This window comes from Peromyscus eremicus, chromosome 8b (genome assembly GCF_949786415.1).
Source record: "Peromyscus eremicus chromosome 8b, PerEre_H2_v1, whole genome shotgun sequence".
In the NCBI taxonomy this organism is placed as follows: domain Eukaryota; kingdom Metazoa; phylum Chordata; class Mammalia; order Rodentia; family Cricetidae; genus Peromyscus; species Peromyscus eremicus.
Genome location: NC_081424.1, coordinates 30932511 through 30948130, shown reverse-complemented (window position 1 = coordinate 30948130; position 15620 = coordinate 30932511). Strand labels below are relative to the sequence as shown.

At 42.4% G+C, this 15620-nt stretch overlaps 1 protein-coding gene across 1 annotated transcript; it reads right to left on the bottom strand.

Annotated features, from left to right (window-relative positions):
* Positions 1 to 4323: 4323 nt before the first annotated feature.
* Smlr1 (small leucine rich protein 1) lies at positions 4324 to 13255 on the bottom strand. The gene is made up of 2 exons (XM_059272421.1): positions 13123 to 13255; positions 4324 to 4403 (listed from the first exon to the last, which is right to left on the bottom strand). Exons 1-2 carry the CDS (start codon positions 13247 to 13249, stop codon positions 4324 to 4326), a joined length of 207 nt encoding a protein of 68 aa, XP_059128404.1. The 5' UTR covers positions 13250 to 13255.
* Between the last annotated feature and the right edge of the window lie 2365 nt (positions 13256 to 15620).

Here is a 15620-nt window from a genome sequence, read left to right as displayed (position 1 = left end):
TTAGATTTATAGCAGCTTCAAGTTGTATTAAATGGTATTTTGCTTTATGTAATACTGTTATAAAATAAAAGTTTGTTTATTCTATAAACTTGTCACTTCTCTTTTTACACACATGAGAGAAATAAACAGGAATGCTATTTTTCCACCAGAAAATCTAGTATTTTGTAAAACTACTTAAGATAATAGCATTTTAAGAGTGGTTAAGCTCTGCTTTTGGTTTGCTTTCATTTGTTGCTGCTGCCGGCACCAGCGATCTGAAATGTGAAAGCATTGTGGGAAGATTCCTTGCACGTGGTTAAACGGTGCTCCAACTTGTTGGAATTCTGCAAGGGAGAACTGTCCTCCTTTTGTTGTATGCTTTCATGGAGTTATCTGCTGCACCGTTTGTGCCTTGCTGCTGTGCTTCGGGCCCTGCTTTATTTTATGTCCACTGTGTCTTCATGGAGCGGATGGAGCGGGCTGGCTGAGGGGCTTCATCCACGTGTCATTGAGATGGCTGACTGGGAAGTTTCCACCGAAGCATACCACATTATGGGCTTCGTTGTCTTTTAAACATGACACAGAAAAATGGTCAACAGAGTACAATCTTTTTGAAATGTTATATAGAATTTCTCTATGTAGTCATTTAAAATGAGCACAGGAAATATAATTTGCAAAACAGATCTTCTTGGAGATCTGTTCCCACTAAATTATGTCTCAACTTGTGAAAGGCCTTTCTCACATTCTCTATAATTGTTACAAAAACAACTCTCTGGAGAAGGCTGTATCAGCTAGCCAAGCCTTGGGAATATTATGAAACCAAACGTGCTTCTGTACATACACTTTCCATCAGGACGTTAGTATTATAGAGATCATATTTAAAAATTATCTACTAATCTTCCTTCTTTTGTAAATATATCTAATGATAATACCGATGGTGCCAAGGGCCTCTGCAAAACCTGCAGGCTGGGCAATGCAGTCAGGCCATGGGATCAGTTTTATTCTGCTGAGGCAGCATGAACAGGGAACCTGGAGCAATCAGGAGCATTTTAGAGACATGGTGCCCAAAGAGCCACTTGGAACAGTGTTGATAATCATCCCTTGTGGAAACATCAATAAAGGCTATCTTATTAAATACTTCATACTTCTGACAAAGGGATTCTCAAAATGTCTTCATCTCACTTGTAAACTGGGCCAGATGGCAGAGTAATTAGGAAAGTGGATCCAAGAGTTTCAAGATACAGATTTGAAGTTTTTCAGTAGGAAGAATATTTTTAAATCCATAATCTTGTTAATTATAGATGAAAATCTTAAAGAGTGTGTGCGTCCTGCCCCATTCACGTTGGGACCATTCATGCTGGGATATGCACTGTCACCTGACACCAGTAATCGGAATCTAAAGGGGGGGGGTTACTTTGTCTTACTAATTCAGAGAGTGGCAGTCCATCACAGTGAGGGAGGCATGGGGGAGCAGGAGTGTGTGTCAGGGTCATCTCATAATGCACAGATAAGAAGCAGGACATGCATGGACAGTTGGAAGTTTGAAAAACCCACCTATAATGTCTGACTTCTGCCAACCAGGGCCCACCTCCTAAGGGCTCTACCTATAGCTTCAAAAGAAAATGGGGGACCAAGGCTCAACACATGATCCTGTGCGGGGGGCATTGCAGATTCAAACCATAACATCTTAGAATATGCTTTGAAGTTATTAATCTGAAATATGTTTAATGTTTCCAAATTTTGACAGGTATAAGATCTGAATTCTGATTTCTAAGACTTACTTTTGCCAGAGAACTTGAGATATCAAGGAAACTCTGTTCTTGACTTTACTGTTGCTACTAGAAAGCACTGAAATCCCTGGAAAGATTAGTTTTTAATCTTATAATTAAGAAGTTGCAAATATGTTTCAGAGGATGTGAATTGTACCCCTCCATGCCTAATTTTCTGTCTTACCAGCTAGTGTCAGGATGTGGAGTGGGCATGGACTTGCAGTCCATTTCTGGAAGCCTTTGAAGGATCATCCTGGGCAACACCAAACTGCCAAGTTACTAATTCAATTAAAAAAAAAAAAAAGAGGAAAAACTAACACAGCCTTAAAGCTGGGTATGGTGAATTGTGCCTATAATCCTGGCACTTCATGGGATTGAGGCAGGAAGAGGATGAGTTCAAAGTCATCCTGTCTACTTAGTCCTAGACCATATGGACTCTACATAAAGAGGATCCCCCCCTCCCAAAAAAAAAGCTTTCATAGCTCTATATGAATTCTTAGTTATTTTCATTGACTAATAAGAGCCATGTGATGGTGCTTTAAGCACCCATTGAAGTGTTTTATTGAAGGACTGGATTTAGAGAATTGTTACCCCTACTGGATACTTCTTTTAGTTAATAGGAATATTAGCAGTAGGTTAGAGGGGAACAAGAAAGAGATTGGGAGCTGCTGGGGGTGAGAAGACTTGGGGTGGTGGGAATAGATGTGGCTCCCTGGGGAAAGGCTTCAGCGCCTAGGTTGGAACTCGCTTTGGAGTGTGTAAGGAGACTGGCCTGGGTTAGATAAACCTGGCAGAGGCAATGACTGGACAAGAGCTAAACTGGTGTTTGGTCATGTAGAGAGTAATGATGTGACCCTGCAGCTGATGACTGCTAGCAAGAGATTTGGTGAAGTTAGGAGGGCCTGCACCGAGTTGGTAATAACCCCTCGGGACTTTTCCAGACAGCCTGCTAACATGTCAGTGTTCTTAATACAAATGCACATGCATCTGGTTTTGTTAATTCTTTGCCCTCATTGTGTCCAGGAACACAAAGTCATCCTTTGACAATGTGGTTATGCTTACTGTATAGAACATGCGTGTTCCAAGCTCGTCTGTTACCACAGTAGTCGAGCTAGTGATCAGGCATCCATCAAAGCCAAAGCTCAGACTTCTGACGTTCGTGTTTCTGGGGAAAGAGGGAGCAAACTCTGATGGCTGAACCACAGATTTGGCTGGCAGCTGCCCAAGATGGAACTCTGCTGTGTCCTTTCACACCTCCTGTTGAAGAAAGCATTTTTACACAAACTGCTTCCACCAGAGGCTAAAAAGAGCTCCTTCCCAGAACTGAAAGAATAGTGTTATTTCTTCCATATGGCATTAACACTTAGAAATTACCCAACTCTGAAAGACCCAACATACATTCTCAATATAATTGAGTGCTATTAAAATGGACAAGTGAATGTTTTCAGTTGAGCTGAGAGTACATTTCTCGAGAAGTGCCAACAGAAAGCTCACTGAATGCCTGTGAAGAATTTCAGGGAGGGGCTGAAAGAGTCAGGAAGTATCAGGCTACAGTGAGACATTCTGCCTTCTTAACATTGCAGTCTTGTATGCTTGTATTACTGTCACTACCAAAATTGGTACTTAAAAAAAAAAAAAAAAAAAAGACCACACTTGCTGTTTCATAAGCAACCCAACCCACTCAAAGCACAATGGAGTCATGTGCAAAAGTTGGAATATAGCCAGGTTTAGGGAGTACTGAACATTTTGTTGCTATTAACTAGACAAGTATGGTGAACATGGTAGTGGGCATAATCTTATTTTAACTGCCACCTTGAATAAATGCTTCTTTTTCAATATTCTATGTTCTGTAGAGTCCACTGAATGATATGAATTCTGCTAGTGAAGTGCTGACTTTCTATTTAGAAATAGCTCCCAGTTGTTTGGGTTTTACCAAAAAACTTGAATTATTGTCCTGGGGGATTAGATGAACATTGCCTTCTCTTCCTTTCCTGGGTACCACCACATCAATATCTCCACCATGTGGAGAGCTATGTTAGTGAGTGACCCATACCTAATATTGAGACTCCATTTATTTGTCGTGGCCTACCACAGAGATGACTTAAAGCAGTTGGGAAGAGAAGAGACACAAAGGTCTTGAATGCTGTCTGAAGCTGCCATGTTTCAGACCAGCTAGAGGGCCAAATGGAAGGCTCTTGTGTGGCACATCCACAGCTCTCCCTTCAAGCCCCATCTTTTACTATTTGTTTGATTTCTGTCAGGGTTTCCTCACCCTTAAAGGGAAAATTATGTGAGCTTCCATAGAGTGATATGATGAGGTCTAGAAATTTTATTTTAAAAACATCCCTCCCCCCCCTCAAGTAAATGTCACAGTAAAAGAAACTCATGATGTGCTTCATGCATTGAGCATAATAAGATTTTTAGTCCTTGGCACTTTCTGAAGAAGTGCCATTAATACCAGATCACATAGACATCCTCTGATAGCAGCTGATGCATTCACTGTCCTTCTCATTTCCCCAGGGTTCTGTTGACCATCAGAATTCACGGTGCTTTGTCCCCTGAATGATCCCAACAGTCACCTTCGTCTCATTCGCCTATATAGGGAAGAACCATACTTGTTTTGGCGATCAGAAATCTGAGACAGTTCTTCATCAACTGAAAGAAAAAATATTGATTAATTTGTAGACACCTGAGTGCTTTGGACCCTTTATAGCTACTGGCTAGTATTTCTGACTGGCAGCTCTGTGGGCTACAGAAGAATGGGTCTCTACTGTGGGACCTCACCTCTTCAGCTTCCATTTAAAAAATTACATTAATATTCTCTCTACATGTGTATGAGTGTGGTCATGAACATGGCACAGCACATGTGGAGATCAGAGGAGAGCTTGGATTATAAAAAATTAAATAATATTCTCTCTGTGTGTGTATGAGTGTAGTCATGAGCATGACACAGAACATGTGGAGATCAGAGGAGAGCTTGGTTTAGGCTGTTCTCACTCCACCACCTGGGTGCCAGGGACCGATCTCGTGTCATCCAGCTTGGCCACAAGCACCTTTACCCACTGAGCCATCTCTCTGGCCCTCCTCAGCCTCTTCCAAAGGATATTCCTGGTTTGGATAGATGGCCACTGCATTAAAGATCATTAACATGCAAGTAAGTGTCCTATTTAGCAGATGTTTAGATTCTCATATTCAAGAAACCTTCATTAAACGTGTAGGTCAGGAGTTGGAGATAGAAGAATTAGAAAAACAAGGTTTCTGTCCATCCTCTTTTCCCAAAATCCACTTGGGTACATGTCATCCTTAGACATGTCACCTTATTCTCTGTTTTCTTTCTGGACATTAAACTTTTGGCATCTTTTACTGGCAATTCTTTCAACTTTTCAGAGCCTATGAATACCTTAATCTCAAAAATGTTTAGATTAAAAACTGCTCTGCTAAAATATTAAAAAGTCTTAAGTGGCATCCTACTTACTCCGGATTTTCTAAACCTAGTGGCCTTTCTCAACCCTCAGTTTCCCCTCTGTAACATCAACATAGTCTTACCTACTCACTCATCACTGCCTCACTCCCACCTCCTTGCCTTGCATCGGCCTTCTCACTGCTCATGTATTCACCTAGTATGTCTGTCAGGAACCAAACTTGATTTTAACCTTGAGATCTCTGTTAAGGTCTCAATATATATTCCTTATATGTTCCTGGTACACCAAACAACACTTACTTACCACCAATGTCACTCACTAATGTCATGCATATGGAATTGACCTTGACCATATTCTTGGTATCCACATCAAGCTATGCCACCAATCCTTTACCATGCACCTAGGAAATGTTTCCTACCTGGCTTGGATATCTAGGGAATGTTCCATATTCTCAAATGAAGATACACCCTGGGCTATGTGAGCCATAGGATTAAATAGGCGGTATTTGTTCAGCAGTTATGTGCCAGATACACAGTGCTAATTTTGCATGTGTTACCTGGTCTACTTCTTGCAGTGACATAAGTTGCTTTCTTCTTGATTTATGGCTGAGCAGCTTGGGGCAGAGAGAGACCATGATAAAGCAGTTTTCCCCAAGACTCCAGAAATGGATGGGTTCAGGGTTTGATATCAGGACGCCTGACTTTAGAGTCAGTCAGTGCTGTCAGCTGCTGGGTTACACTGCTTTTCCACATACATGATTTGCTACTTTAAAGATACTCCTTTGAGATGACCTCTCAGAGTATGAACTCATTGGAATAATAGTAATTTCTTTCCCACTTGGATAAGAAGTGCTTTAAATGCAGAACCCAAAGTGGGTGGCCCAAATAAGAGACTAAGGGGAGAGAGCTGAGAAACAACAAAACAAAAATAAACAAAAACCCAGAGACCTAGGATGAGAGAAGGAGAGTTTAGCAAGCTGTAGTAATTTAGCCAGTGACCAAATGGCTGCCAAAGGCATTCTGTAGAAAATAAGAGAATTGAAATAATTTACTCCTCTCCCCAAACAGCTTGCAATCATATTAAACAGCTTGGGCTATCATATTAATCCCGAGAGTCTATTAGGGAGGATGTGCAGAGAAAAATTAAGCAGGTGGCTTGAAGAAATACCTGGGTTTGTTATGGACAATTCTGAAGCAATAAGGATTTTTCTCCCTTGGGCCATGGGTGAAGAATTTTCCCTGGCTCAGGGTAAATATTTATGTGAAAGAATTACCATCATTAGGAATAATTTGTATTTCTTTTATATTAAAACACCAACTGTGGGAACCCGTTCTCGGGTTCCTCGTGGCTTTACCCAGCAGGTCCACATAGAGGATGATTAGGACCACGGGCCTGAGTGCAGGTGTCTGAGATGGTCTGCACTTGGCTGTGCTGGGGGAGGAGGTCTTTTGCTCCATCCCTTGGCTTCTCTATAAAAACCCTGGGGCAGAGACAGTCGGGGGCCGTTGGAATAGGTTCCAGGCCCTCTCGAGGCTATCCTTTATTTTCTATCTGTTTCTCTCCGCAAGATTCTCCGCAATAAATCCTTCTATCTAATATTTCCTGCTGCTCGCACACAAGAAAACTCTGGGGAACTGTGGGGGTGGTTGGGTAAATGCCCCACAACCAACCCACCCAAAGCTTTTGTAAACATTCTTCCCTTGTTTACAGATTTCCCACAGTTGCCTTTCAACTTGGTAGTGAGTTTATTTGCCTGGACCAAAAAAAAAAAAGCCCATTAGCTGATAGGAAACCTGCCTGGTTTTGTGTGGGCTAAGAAAGCTAGCTCTGGAGCCCGATAGCCAGGGTTCATATCGTGTCTACTGCTTTCTAGGTGAGGGTGGCTTGATTATTATGAGGCAATTATAATGATACCTATAATGACATCTTGGGATTGATAAGCAGCAGAAATAATAGTGGTTTACCATTTTTCAGGATGGGGACTGTTTGGAACATCTCTTTTGTTGTGAAATATTAGTTTAAGATGTGTTACATTCATTTATGCTGTGCAATATTTGTTTAATGATGCAAAGATGTGTTGCATTCTTTTATGTTGCATTTGTTTAACTCTGTAAAGCTGTGTTACTTTGACTGCCTAAAACACCTGATTGGTTTAATAAAGAGCTGAACAGCCAATAGCAAGGCAGGAGAAAAGATAGGCAGGACTGGCATGCAGTGAGAATAAATAGGAGGAGAAATCTAGGGAAGAAGGAGGAGCGAGAAAAGGAGAGGAGGACATCAGGGGCCAGCCATGCAGCCACACAGCCAGCCACAGAATAAGAAGGAAATAAAATACATAGAATAAAGAAAGATTATGCAAAATATAATTAAAGAGAAACGGGATAATTTAAGTTAGAATAGCTGACTAGAAACAAGCCAAGCTAAGGCCGGACATTCATGAGTAAGAATAAGTCTCTGAGTATTTATTTGGGTGCTGGGTGGTGGGCCTCCACAGAGTAAAACAAACAAACAAACAAAATCGACTACTCTCTGTAGCCGCTCATTTCCCACACCGACCCTATAGCTGAACCCTACTGTTCTTACTTCTATTTTACAGATGAGAAGGCTGAAACTTTAAATTAAGTAGAGAAGCCCTGTTCCAGACTCAAATGCTAATAGTAATCTCCTGTAGTCAGGAATCTTAGCAACTTCACTCTCCTGACTTGTTACTTTTCTCTTTACACAACTAAAATCTAAGCATGACATTCAGTGGAAGATGCTTTAGCTTAACACACTGTGTTTTCAAGATGTTCCTGGTCTTTTTTTTATAACACACAGCTGCTGAAGGTCACAACCTGATCCAATGTAAGCTTTACTTATTTTATATCTAACTCAACTTTTGGGCATTCAGCAGATACACTCTAATACAATGACTGCTTTTGATACTATTGGTTGTTTTAGAGCAGTTTATTCCTGATCAGGGTTATGATACCTTGGGAGGTAGGTGGCGCTAGAGGTAGAGATTTTGGAATACTGGAGAGAAAGGAAGACCACAGCTTGCACCCTAGGGAATGAAAAATGTCCATGGCAGTGATGATGTGGGGGTTGGCTATTTCTAGAAAGTTTTAAGACTCAGCCTTCCGCCCCAAGAGCTGTTTCTCAAGGCAAATGACAGACTAAAGTGTGCAGGATGTTAGAGAAATTTCTTTCTTCCTTTGTGAGAAAATTGATGTTCTCTATATACTAATTAAATTTCCATGCACCATTACCTCTCAAGACTTGAAGAGTAGGGATTAATGTTGAATGATGACATTACCTCCACTCACTTCCCGTCATATCTAAAAGTGACGCTCTGTCTAACATTAGGATATATGAGGTACACAAGCTGGTTTTCTGTTTTGGAAAGTAGGACTCTGGAGTTCTGTGAACACACCAGTTAATCTGTCAATGTCCTTCTCTTTACAGAAACAAAATAGGAATGATTGCACTTGCTGTAGCCCTGGGGAGAAGATTAACTATATGAGACACTTGCCCATATGTTTACAATTTTTAAATGGATGCTATTCAATGGATAAAACTGGTGATGTTTTAATTTGGACCAAGAGACCTCATGTGCCCTCTAACTGGAGAGGGAATAATACCACACACCCTTAGGAAATGACTACAGAAAGAACTACAGTTTCTAAGCGACAAGCCATAGATGAGACCTCCACTGTGTTAAGTAACCGATGCACAGAATTGTCCCACTGAAGTAAACGGTGCTTCCTGTACTCCTGGCTTCTCCGCCTACAGCCTGAATATACTTACTTCATTGAGAACCAGCAAAAGAGGGTGACAGTGGAGAAGGTGACTTATTCCATCACTGGGGATGTCACTGAGGTGTTTAGAGGACCCTGCCTGGTGAGAGGTCACAGTTTTGACATTATGAAAAAGACTAAAGTGAAAGATCGGGGTTCAGCCTTGGCTGGGTTCAAGGGCAGAGTTTAGCCTTAACTTGGTCTGAGGACAAGATCAGAAACATACAGATTTATGTAACTGGTGTTGGATTAATTTTTTTTCTGATGCATTTTGTAGCTTTCTAAATGTAAGACTGTTTCCTCTTGGTCTCAAAAGTCTATGGTGAAAATCTATCCCACTGCCATAATACATAGTAGTACTGGAATTTAGTTTGCCACCAAAGCTCACATTGAAATTTCACCCCTTTTGTGAGATTCTAAAGCTCTAGGCCCAGATGGGGCCTTTAAGAGCAGAACTTTGAGCCAGGCTGTGGTGGTGCATGCTTTTAATCCCAGCACTCGGGAGGCAGAGGCAGGTGGATCTCTGTGAGTTCAAGGCCAGCCTGGTCTACAGAGCCAGTTCCTGGACAGCTAAGGCTACACAGAGAAACCCTGCCTCGAAAAACAAAGCAAAAACCAGAACGAAAAATAATTTGGATCTGTCTTTTAGGTACACCCCTCTTGCTGTGTGCTGCCTTAGACCACGGAGTCTCTACAAACAAGTGCGACCTCTCTGGATGGGGCCACTTGACCTTGGATTTCCCAGTCTTCAGAACTATAAGAAATGTTTAATTTTTAAAAAATAAATTACTCTGTAGTGTTCAGTCATAAGAGCAGAAAACTGCCTCAAGTAGATTCGCAAACCTTTGTTGGATGACTAACAACTGTTGTTATCTAGAGGAAGGACGTGTGTTTGGAGCAAGCGTTAAAGTTGTTTAAAGGAATTCACCCACGGACTGTGCCTCTCATTATGTGAGGCTCTAGTGTCACTGCCCCCTAGGGTCTATCTTATGCTTCAAAGTATAAAAAATTTGAGAGGGAAGGAGAAGACCCATGGCATGAGAAAATCTAGGAGTTAGGACAAGCTCACTAGCATATATTATTTGGAGAGAGAAGGATGAAGTTCTAGTTATTCGACTCCCTTTACTTACATGCTTCAACAGTGCTGTTGAGTTACAAATGTCGTTATGTGGTTTTTATTGTGACTTGATCTCTAGACGAATTACCTAGATAGGGATGTGCTGAGGACAGATGGAGGCCATTCTGCAATAGTCACAGTGATATGTACACGTTGGGCAGTTCTAGACCAAGCAGTGTGGTCAACAGCCCTGTCCTGGCTATTTCTTAATGTCAATTTGACACAAGCTAGTGTCCTCTGAGAGAAGGGAACCTCAACTGAGAAAATGCTTCCAGGACATTAGACTGTAGGAAACCTGTAGGGCATTTTCTTGATTAATAATGGATGTAGGAGGGCCGAGCCCACTGTAGACAATGCCACCCCTGGGCTGGTGGTCCTGGGTTTTATAAGAATTCAGGGGTGAGCCAGTAAGCAGCACCCCTCCATGGCCTCTGCATCAGCTCCTGCCTCCAGATTCCTACCAAGTTTTAGTTTCTGCTTTCCCTTCCCTTAATGGACTGTTATTCAAGATCTATAAGCCAGATAAACTCTTTCCTCTTCAAGTTGCTTTTGGTCATGATGTTTCATCACAGCAGTAAAAATACTGGGTACTCAATTATGTTTTTCATGTTATAGATATTTTCCCAGGGAAGAGAAAAGTTGTAAAACTGAGCTGTTTTCTTTTTATAGACTCTCCCAGATACCAAATGTCCCACAGAATCACCCAATCATTCATATTGTTGAGCAGAGGCTGTGAGACCACTGAGAGACTAAAACCCAAGAAGCTCTTCTGACCTTCTTGCCTTAGTTCATGCTTTTTGAGACACTGTAGATTTTATCTTGCTAAAGGAGTGACTGGAGATAAAACTTAAGTATGTAAAGAACTTAAGTCCTTGAATGACACCCACTTCTGCTTCCCAGTGTCAGTGGGAACCTAGGGCATCTGTGACTGGCAGTGGTCACTGCAGTGACCGTGAAGGGTCTTCCATGGGGAAATGTTTGCACCCCAGGCAACGAGCCAATGTGCAAGACTGAAGGAACACTGCCGTGAAGGCCTGGGAGTCTTCATTTTCAGTCCCCTCCTTCCTTTGGAGTTTTTCCAAGGCTTGGGAATCTTAAACATCTGGGTGCCGAGTTTCCAGAAGACTGATCTTGGGGACAGTGAGGGATGGTGAATTGCTTTATAAAGAAAAGAATTTGTCACATGGGTCCTGTAGAGCATGGTGCACTATCCCTTAATCACCCTGCATAAGAGGTGTTCATAAAAATGAGACACGAAAGGCTATGGCAGTGGTTCTCAACCTGTGGGTCATGACCCTTCCACAGGGGTCACCTAAGATCATCAGAAAGCACAGATATTTACATTACAATTCATAACAGTGGCAAAATTACAGTTGTGAAGTAGCATTGGGAATAATTTTATGGTTGGGGCCTCTACAATATGAGAACTGTATTAAAGGGTCTCAGCATTAGGAAGGTTGAGAACCACTGGGCTACAGGGTTCTCCAGTAGGCTCTGATGGGAAATAGGATTCTGTAGTGCAATGTATGTTCTCTGTGGACTAAGTACCACCTTAGACATAAGTGTCCCTAATTATTCTGCTGTGGGCACCACAGGAAGGCATTGCTTGAACTTGGCAAGATTTTGTAGAAGACCAGGGACTTTCCATTTGCTTTTTGGTTTTCCAAGACAGAGTTTCTCTGTATAACCTTTGCTGTTCTGTAACACACTCTGTAAACCAAGCTAGCCTCACCTCTTCTGCCTCCTGAGTGCTGGGATTAAAGGCATGTGTTTTTAAGACAGAGTCTCACGCTGAAGCCCAGGTTTAACTCAAATATAATCGAACTTCCTGCCCCAGTTTCCTGAGTGCTAGCATTATAGCTGTGCACAAACATGGCCAGCTTTCAATTTTGTTTTTTTCCATAGTTTAATATGAAATCATCCAAATTAAGAAGCAGATTGATCTTTAGTGACATTACTAAAATGAGTGTTAACCTTTATGGCATCAAATATTTACTGAAAACCAAATCAAAATGTAGCCTCTCAAAACACAGTCTAGCTCCTTTAATTTCTATTATATCAGCTCAATCCAGGACACACATGCCCATCAAAGATCACCTTAAGCTTCCGAATATTTTATCTTTTTTTTATATAATACTATGCTTTTATGGGAGGTTTCTGCTACAGTCCAGTATCTAGTATTTTGCATTGGCTAAACACTGATAACAAAATGCTTGGAACATTTCTTAAGTAGAAGTTCAGTGGCTGAGGATGTTGTGTGCATATGCACATGATCAAATACATGGATATATATATATATGTGTGTGTGTGTGTGTGTGTGTATATATGTAAATGTTTATGTATAGATGTGTGTGTGTGTGTGTGTGTGTGTGTGTGTGTGCCTCCACAGAATAAAAAAAATGCACATGGGTATGTATGTACTATGAGACTGTATTGACCTGCTCTGTTTCATTTCATTTCATGGTTGATATGTTTCTGAGGTTGTGAAAGTTAATCTTGTCAAAGAAGCAGCAGAGTTAAGACTTGAGAGTGATACAGTGGGGCTAGAGGGATAGCTCAGCCGTTAAAGGCTAGGCTCACAACCAAAAATATAAGAGAGTGATACAGTGGACTGAAGTTCCCACCTGTGACATCCAAATCCTTTAACTTCTCCCTGGGGCACTCAGTGTCAGTGGGAACCCAGCGTATATGTGACTGACAGTAGTCCTTACAAGGACCATGACGTACACGCACATCTGTCACATAGGAAAGGCAGACCACGGATAGAGTAATGCTTATGAATCTGTTGCCTTAGGAGACAAACAAGCAACCTTATGTCCAATTTGCTGATTCACAGCTGTCTGTCCACCAAGAACTACAGAGAAGGAGTCCCTGTAGCAAGTGGTCAAACCCTACCTACCTTACCATCCACGGAGTTGCAAGTATCAAACTTTGCCCAAGTTCATCAAGGATCTTAAGGGAGGGCTGGGGCAGAAACATCTGTCAATCCAACAGGTATGTTTCTCCAGCTTCCCAGAGCTTTGGTGTATTTTAAGGATGAGCCCTTCCTTCACACTTACCCGCCATCAATTTGATCCTGAAGTAGGCAATCAGGAGGAGAAGCAGCAGAGTCACGGGCAGGAAGATCCCCAGGACTAAGAACGGGCCTGGGAGTTCCTGCAAGAAGGTGGATAACACAGAGCTCATGGCCCCCCACAGCTGGGGCTGGCACAGGGATCCTCACTCAGGACAGGCGACTGTCCCTAGTCTGTGGTAGTCCTTTCCTGGAGTTCTGGCCTTTGCTCGGCACTTCTCCATGAAACCTGCTGTGGACTTTGCTCTAGTTTAATAGTGGGGTGAATTCTGGGGCATTGTTGTCGGGTTATTCTGTAACTCAGCTACAGGGTGTAGAAGAACTGAAGAGTAAGTCTCCCAAGCTACCCTTGAGATGAATGCTTCCCGGCAGGAGTTGGGATGGCCCTGGCGAGATGAGATTAAGTATCTGACTTCAGCAAATCTTCTTACTATTTGCTCTTCCCATATAGTCCCAGACCCAGAACTTTTATTCCATTTCCTAAATTTCAGAGCTAAAAATGACTTAATAGTGATGCTAATGCACATACTTAATGTAACAAACACTGAGAAAGGAAATACATACTTCCCATACGTGAAGACTGCCTGGTTGGTCCGGCTCTGAGTACTTCTCCGGAAGGTGCATTGATGTATTCATTTAACAATCACTTAATTCTACTAGAACCTAACCTTTGATCTGAAAGTTGGGTATACAAAGCAGAGGTCACAGCCCTTCCCCTTTATAGTCTTGGAAGACGCAGCTAATAGCCAGAAGTGGGTGGTGGCATGGACGGTGGGTGAAGGCCTTTTCCTAGCTGCTGTAGCACACGTCCAGCTGTGCTGTCTGCTCATACGTACTTGCCTTGGTCCTGAATGCGGGATGTATGGGTGCTAAGACAACTTATTCCAGACTTCCAGAATAAGAAAGTACTGTAAACTAGCAAATGTCAAGGTTCACATCGACCCGTTGACGACCCTTGAGTTACCTTGTACCAGTTGAGTGGTGACTTTGAAAAGATGCTGAACTACTAAGGCTGATTAAAAGACTCGTTTCCTGATTCAAAGGATCACTAGAGCATTCGGAAAAGTTTGAGGGGGATGGGCAGCCATTCTCAGGGCATCATTCCTGGCTTGTGTTCTCTCTCTGTCCCACCCTTTAGATCGCTGCTGGTGGGCAGCTGATGGAGTCCACCATAAAAAAGTGTTTTCAGCACCAGCTACATTCTTCTTGTGGGACCTTCTGTGGCCACACAGTCAAGTCTCAGCTTTGAAATCTGTACCCTCAGTAAAAATTCAACTGGAGAGGGTCGGTGTGGCGCGGCGGGGGCACTTTTCCAGTATCCCTGAGGAGATGACAGCAGCTTCCCTCTACAAAACAAAGTCAGAAGGAAGGCTTTAGAACACCAGTATTGAGCCTGCATTCATTGAAATTTATTTCCTCCTCTTCTGCCATGGCACAGTGATGTTGCAGTTAATGATTCTTGCATGCTTTCTGTTGAGAGGGCTCTGTGGTACTCTTTCAGCTGGACCAGGATGCTAATTTGTAAAGTGTCAATCTTCAAAGACCCTCCGTGAGCTGGAGACATACAGGGGCGATGATAGGCAGTTGCTGGGAAGACTGTTCTGTTCCATTCCATTCAGCAAGGCTTACCTGAATGCCTAGGCTGAGTTGAGTGTGGGCAGAGACAGGCAGATGTGAATGACAACACTGTTAGCTCCAGATCCACATTGAAGCAAAGCTCTGGGGTGGGGACTCGCTAATTCCAATGAGGGGACTGGGCTGAGTTTGTGAAAAAGATAGCATCGTCTAGAGCCCGAGGACTATCAGAGGCAGTCAGCCTCAGACAAACACAAGTCAGGAGAAAGCTGGTAGGGTTTGTGGAGGAAGGGAAAGAGTTGACAACAGCCAAAAGACAAAGCGTGTGAGGAGTTGAAGCTGGCAAAACAAACAAAAACAAACAAACAAGCAAACTAACAAGAAAGGTATCAGAGCTTCCAGACTTGAAAGCCCTGCTCAAGACGATGCTTTTTGGACAAGGGAAATCCACCAAAGGTCTTTGATCATAGATGTGCACGGACTTAGGAGGTATCTGGCAACTCTTTAAGGAATAGATGAAATAACAACAGCTTAGTTTGTTTCAACATGGAATCAAAATGCCATGGATATGAGCTAGATGACAGCAGAGGGGAAGCAGGGAAGGGACAGAGAGATAGAAACAGTCCTCAGTGAATAATCGGGTGAACAGAAATAAATTTCACCAGTGCCGCTAACAATCCCTATTATATGTCTCTATGAACGTTTTGTTTATGATCTTTGGATTTTCATGGTAAACTTACAAAGAACTTCGTTTTACAGATGAAGAAATGGGGGCAAAAGCCTTGCCAATGGCACATCCCTGGTAAATTCCAAAGCCAGGATTTCTGTCCAGAGGCCATGCTCTCATCCATAATGTCATGTCCGGCTCCTATGATGGTGATGGCTAGGAGATGGTATTAGTATAGACCT

Coding starts and splice junctions, on each gene's coding strand:
- Smlr1 (XM_059272421.1), bottom strand. CDS start 13,249: ATGAGCTCTGTGTTATCCACCTTCTTGCAGGAACTCCCAGGCCCGTTC. Junction 4,404..13,122: donor CAGGATCAAATTGATGGCGG/GTAAGTGTGAAG, acceptor TTTTTCTTTCAG/TTGATGAAGAACTGTCTCAG.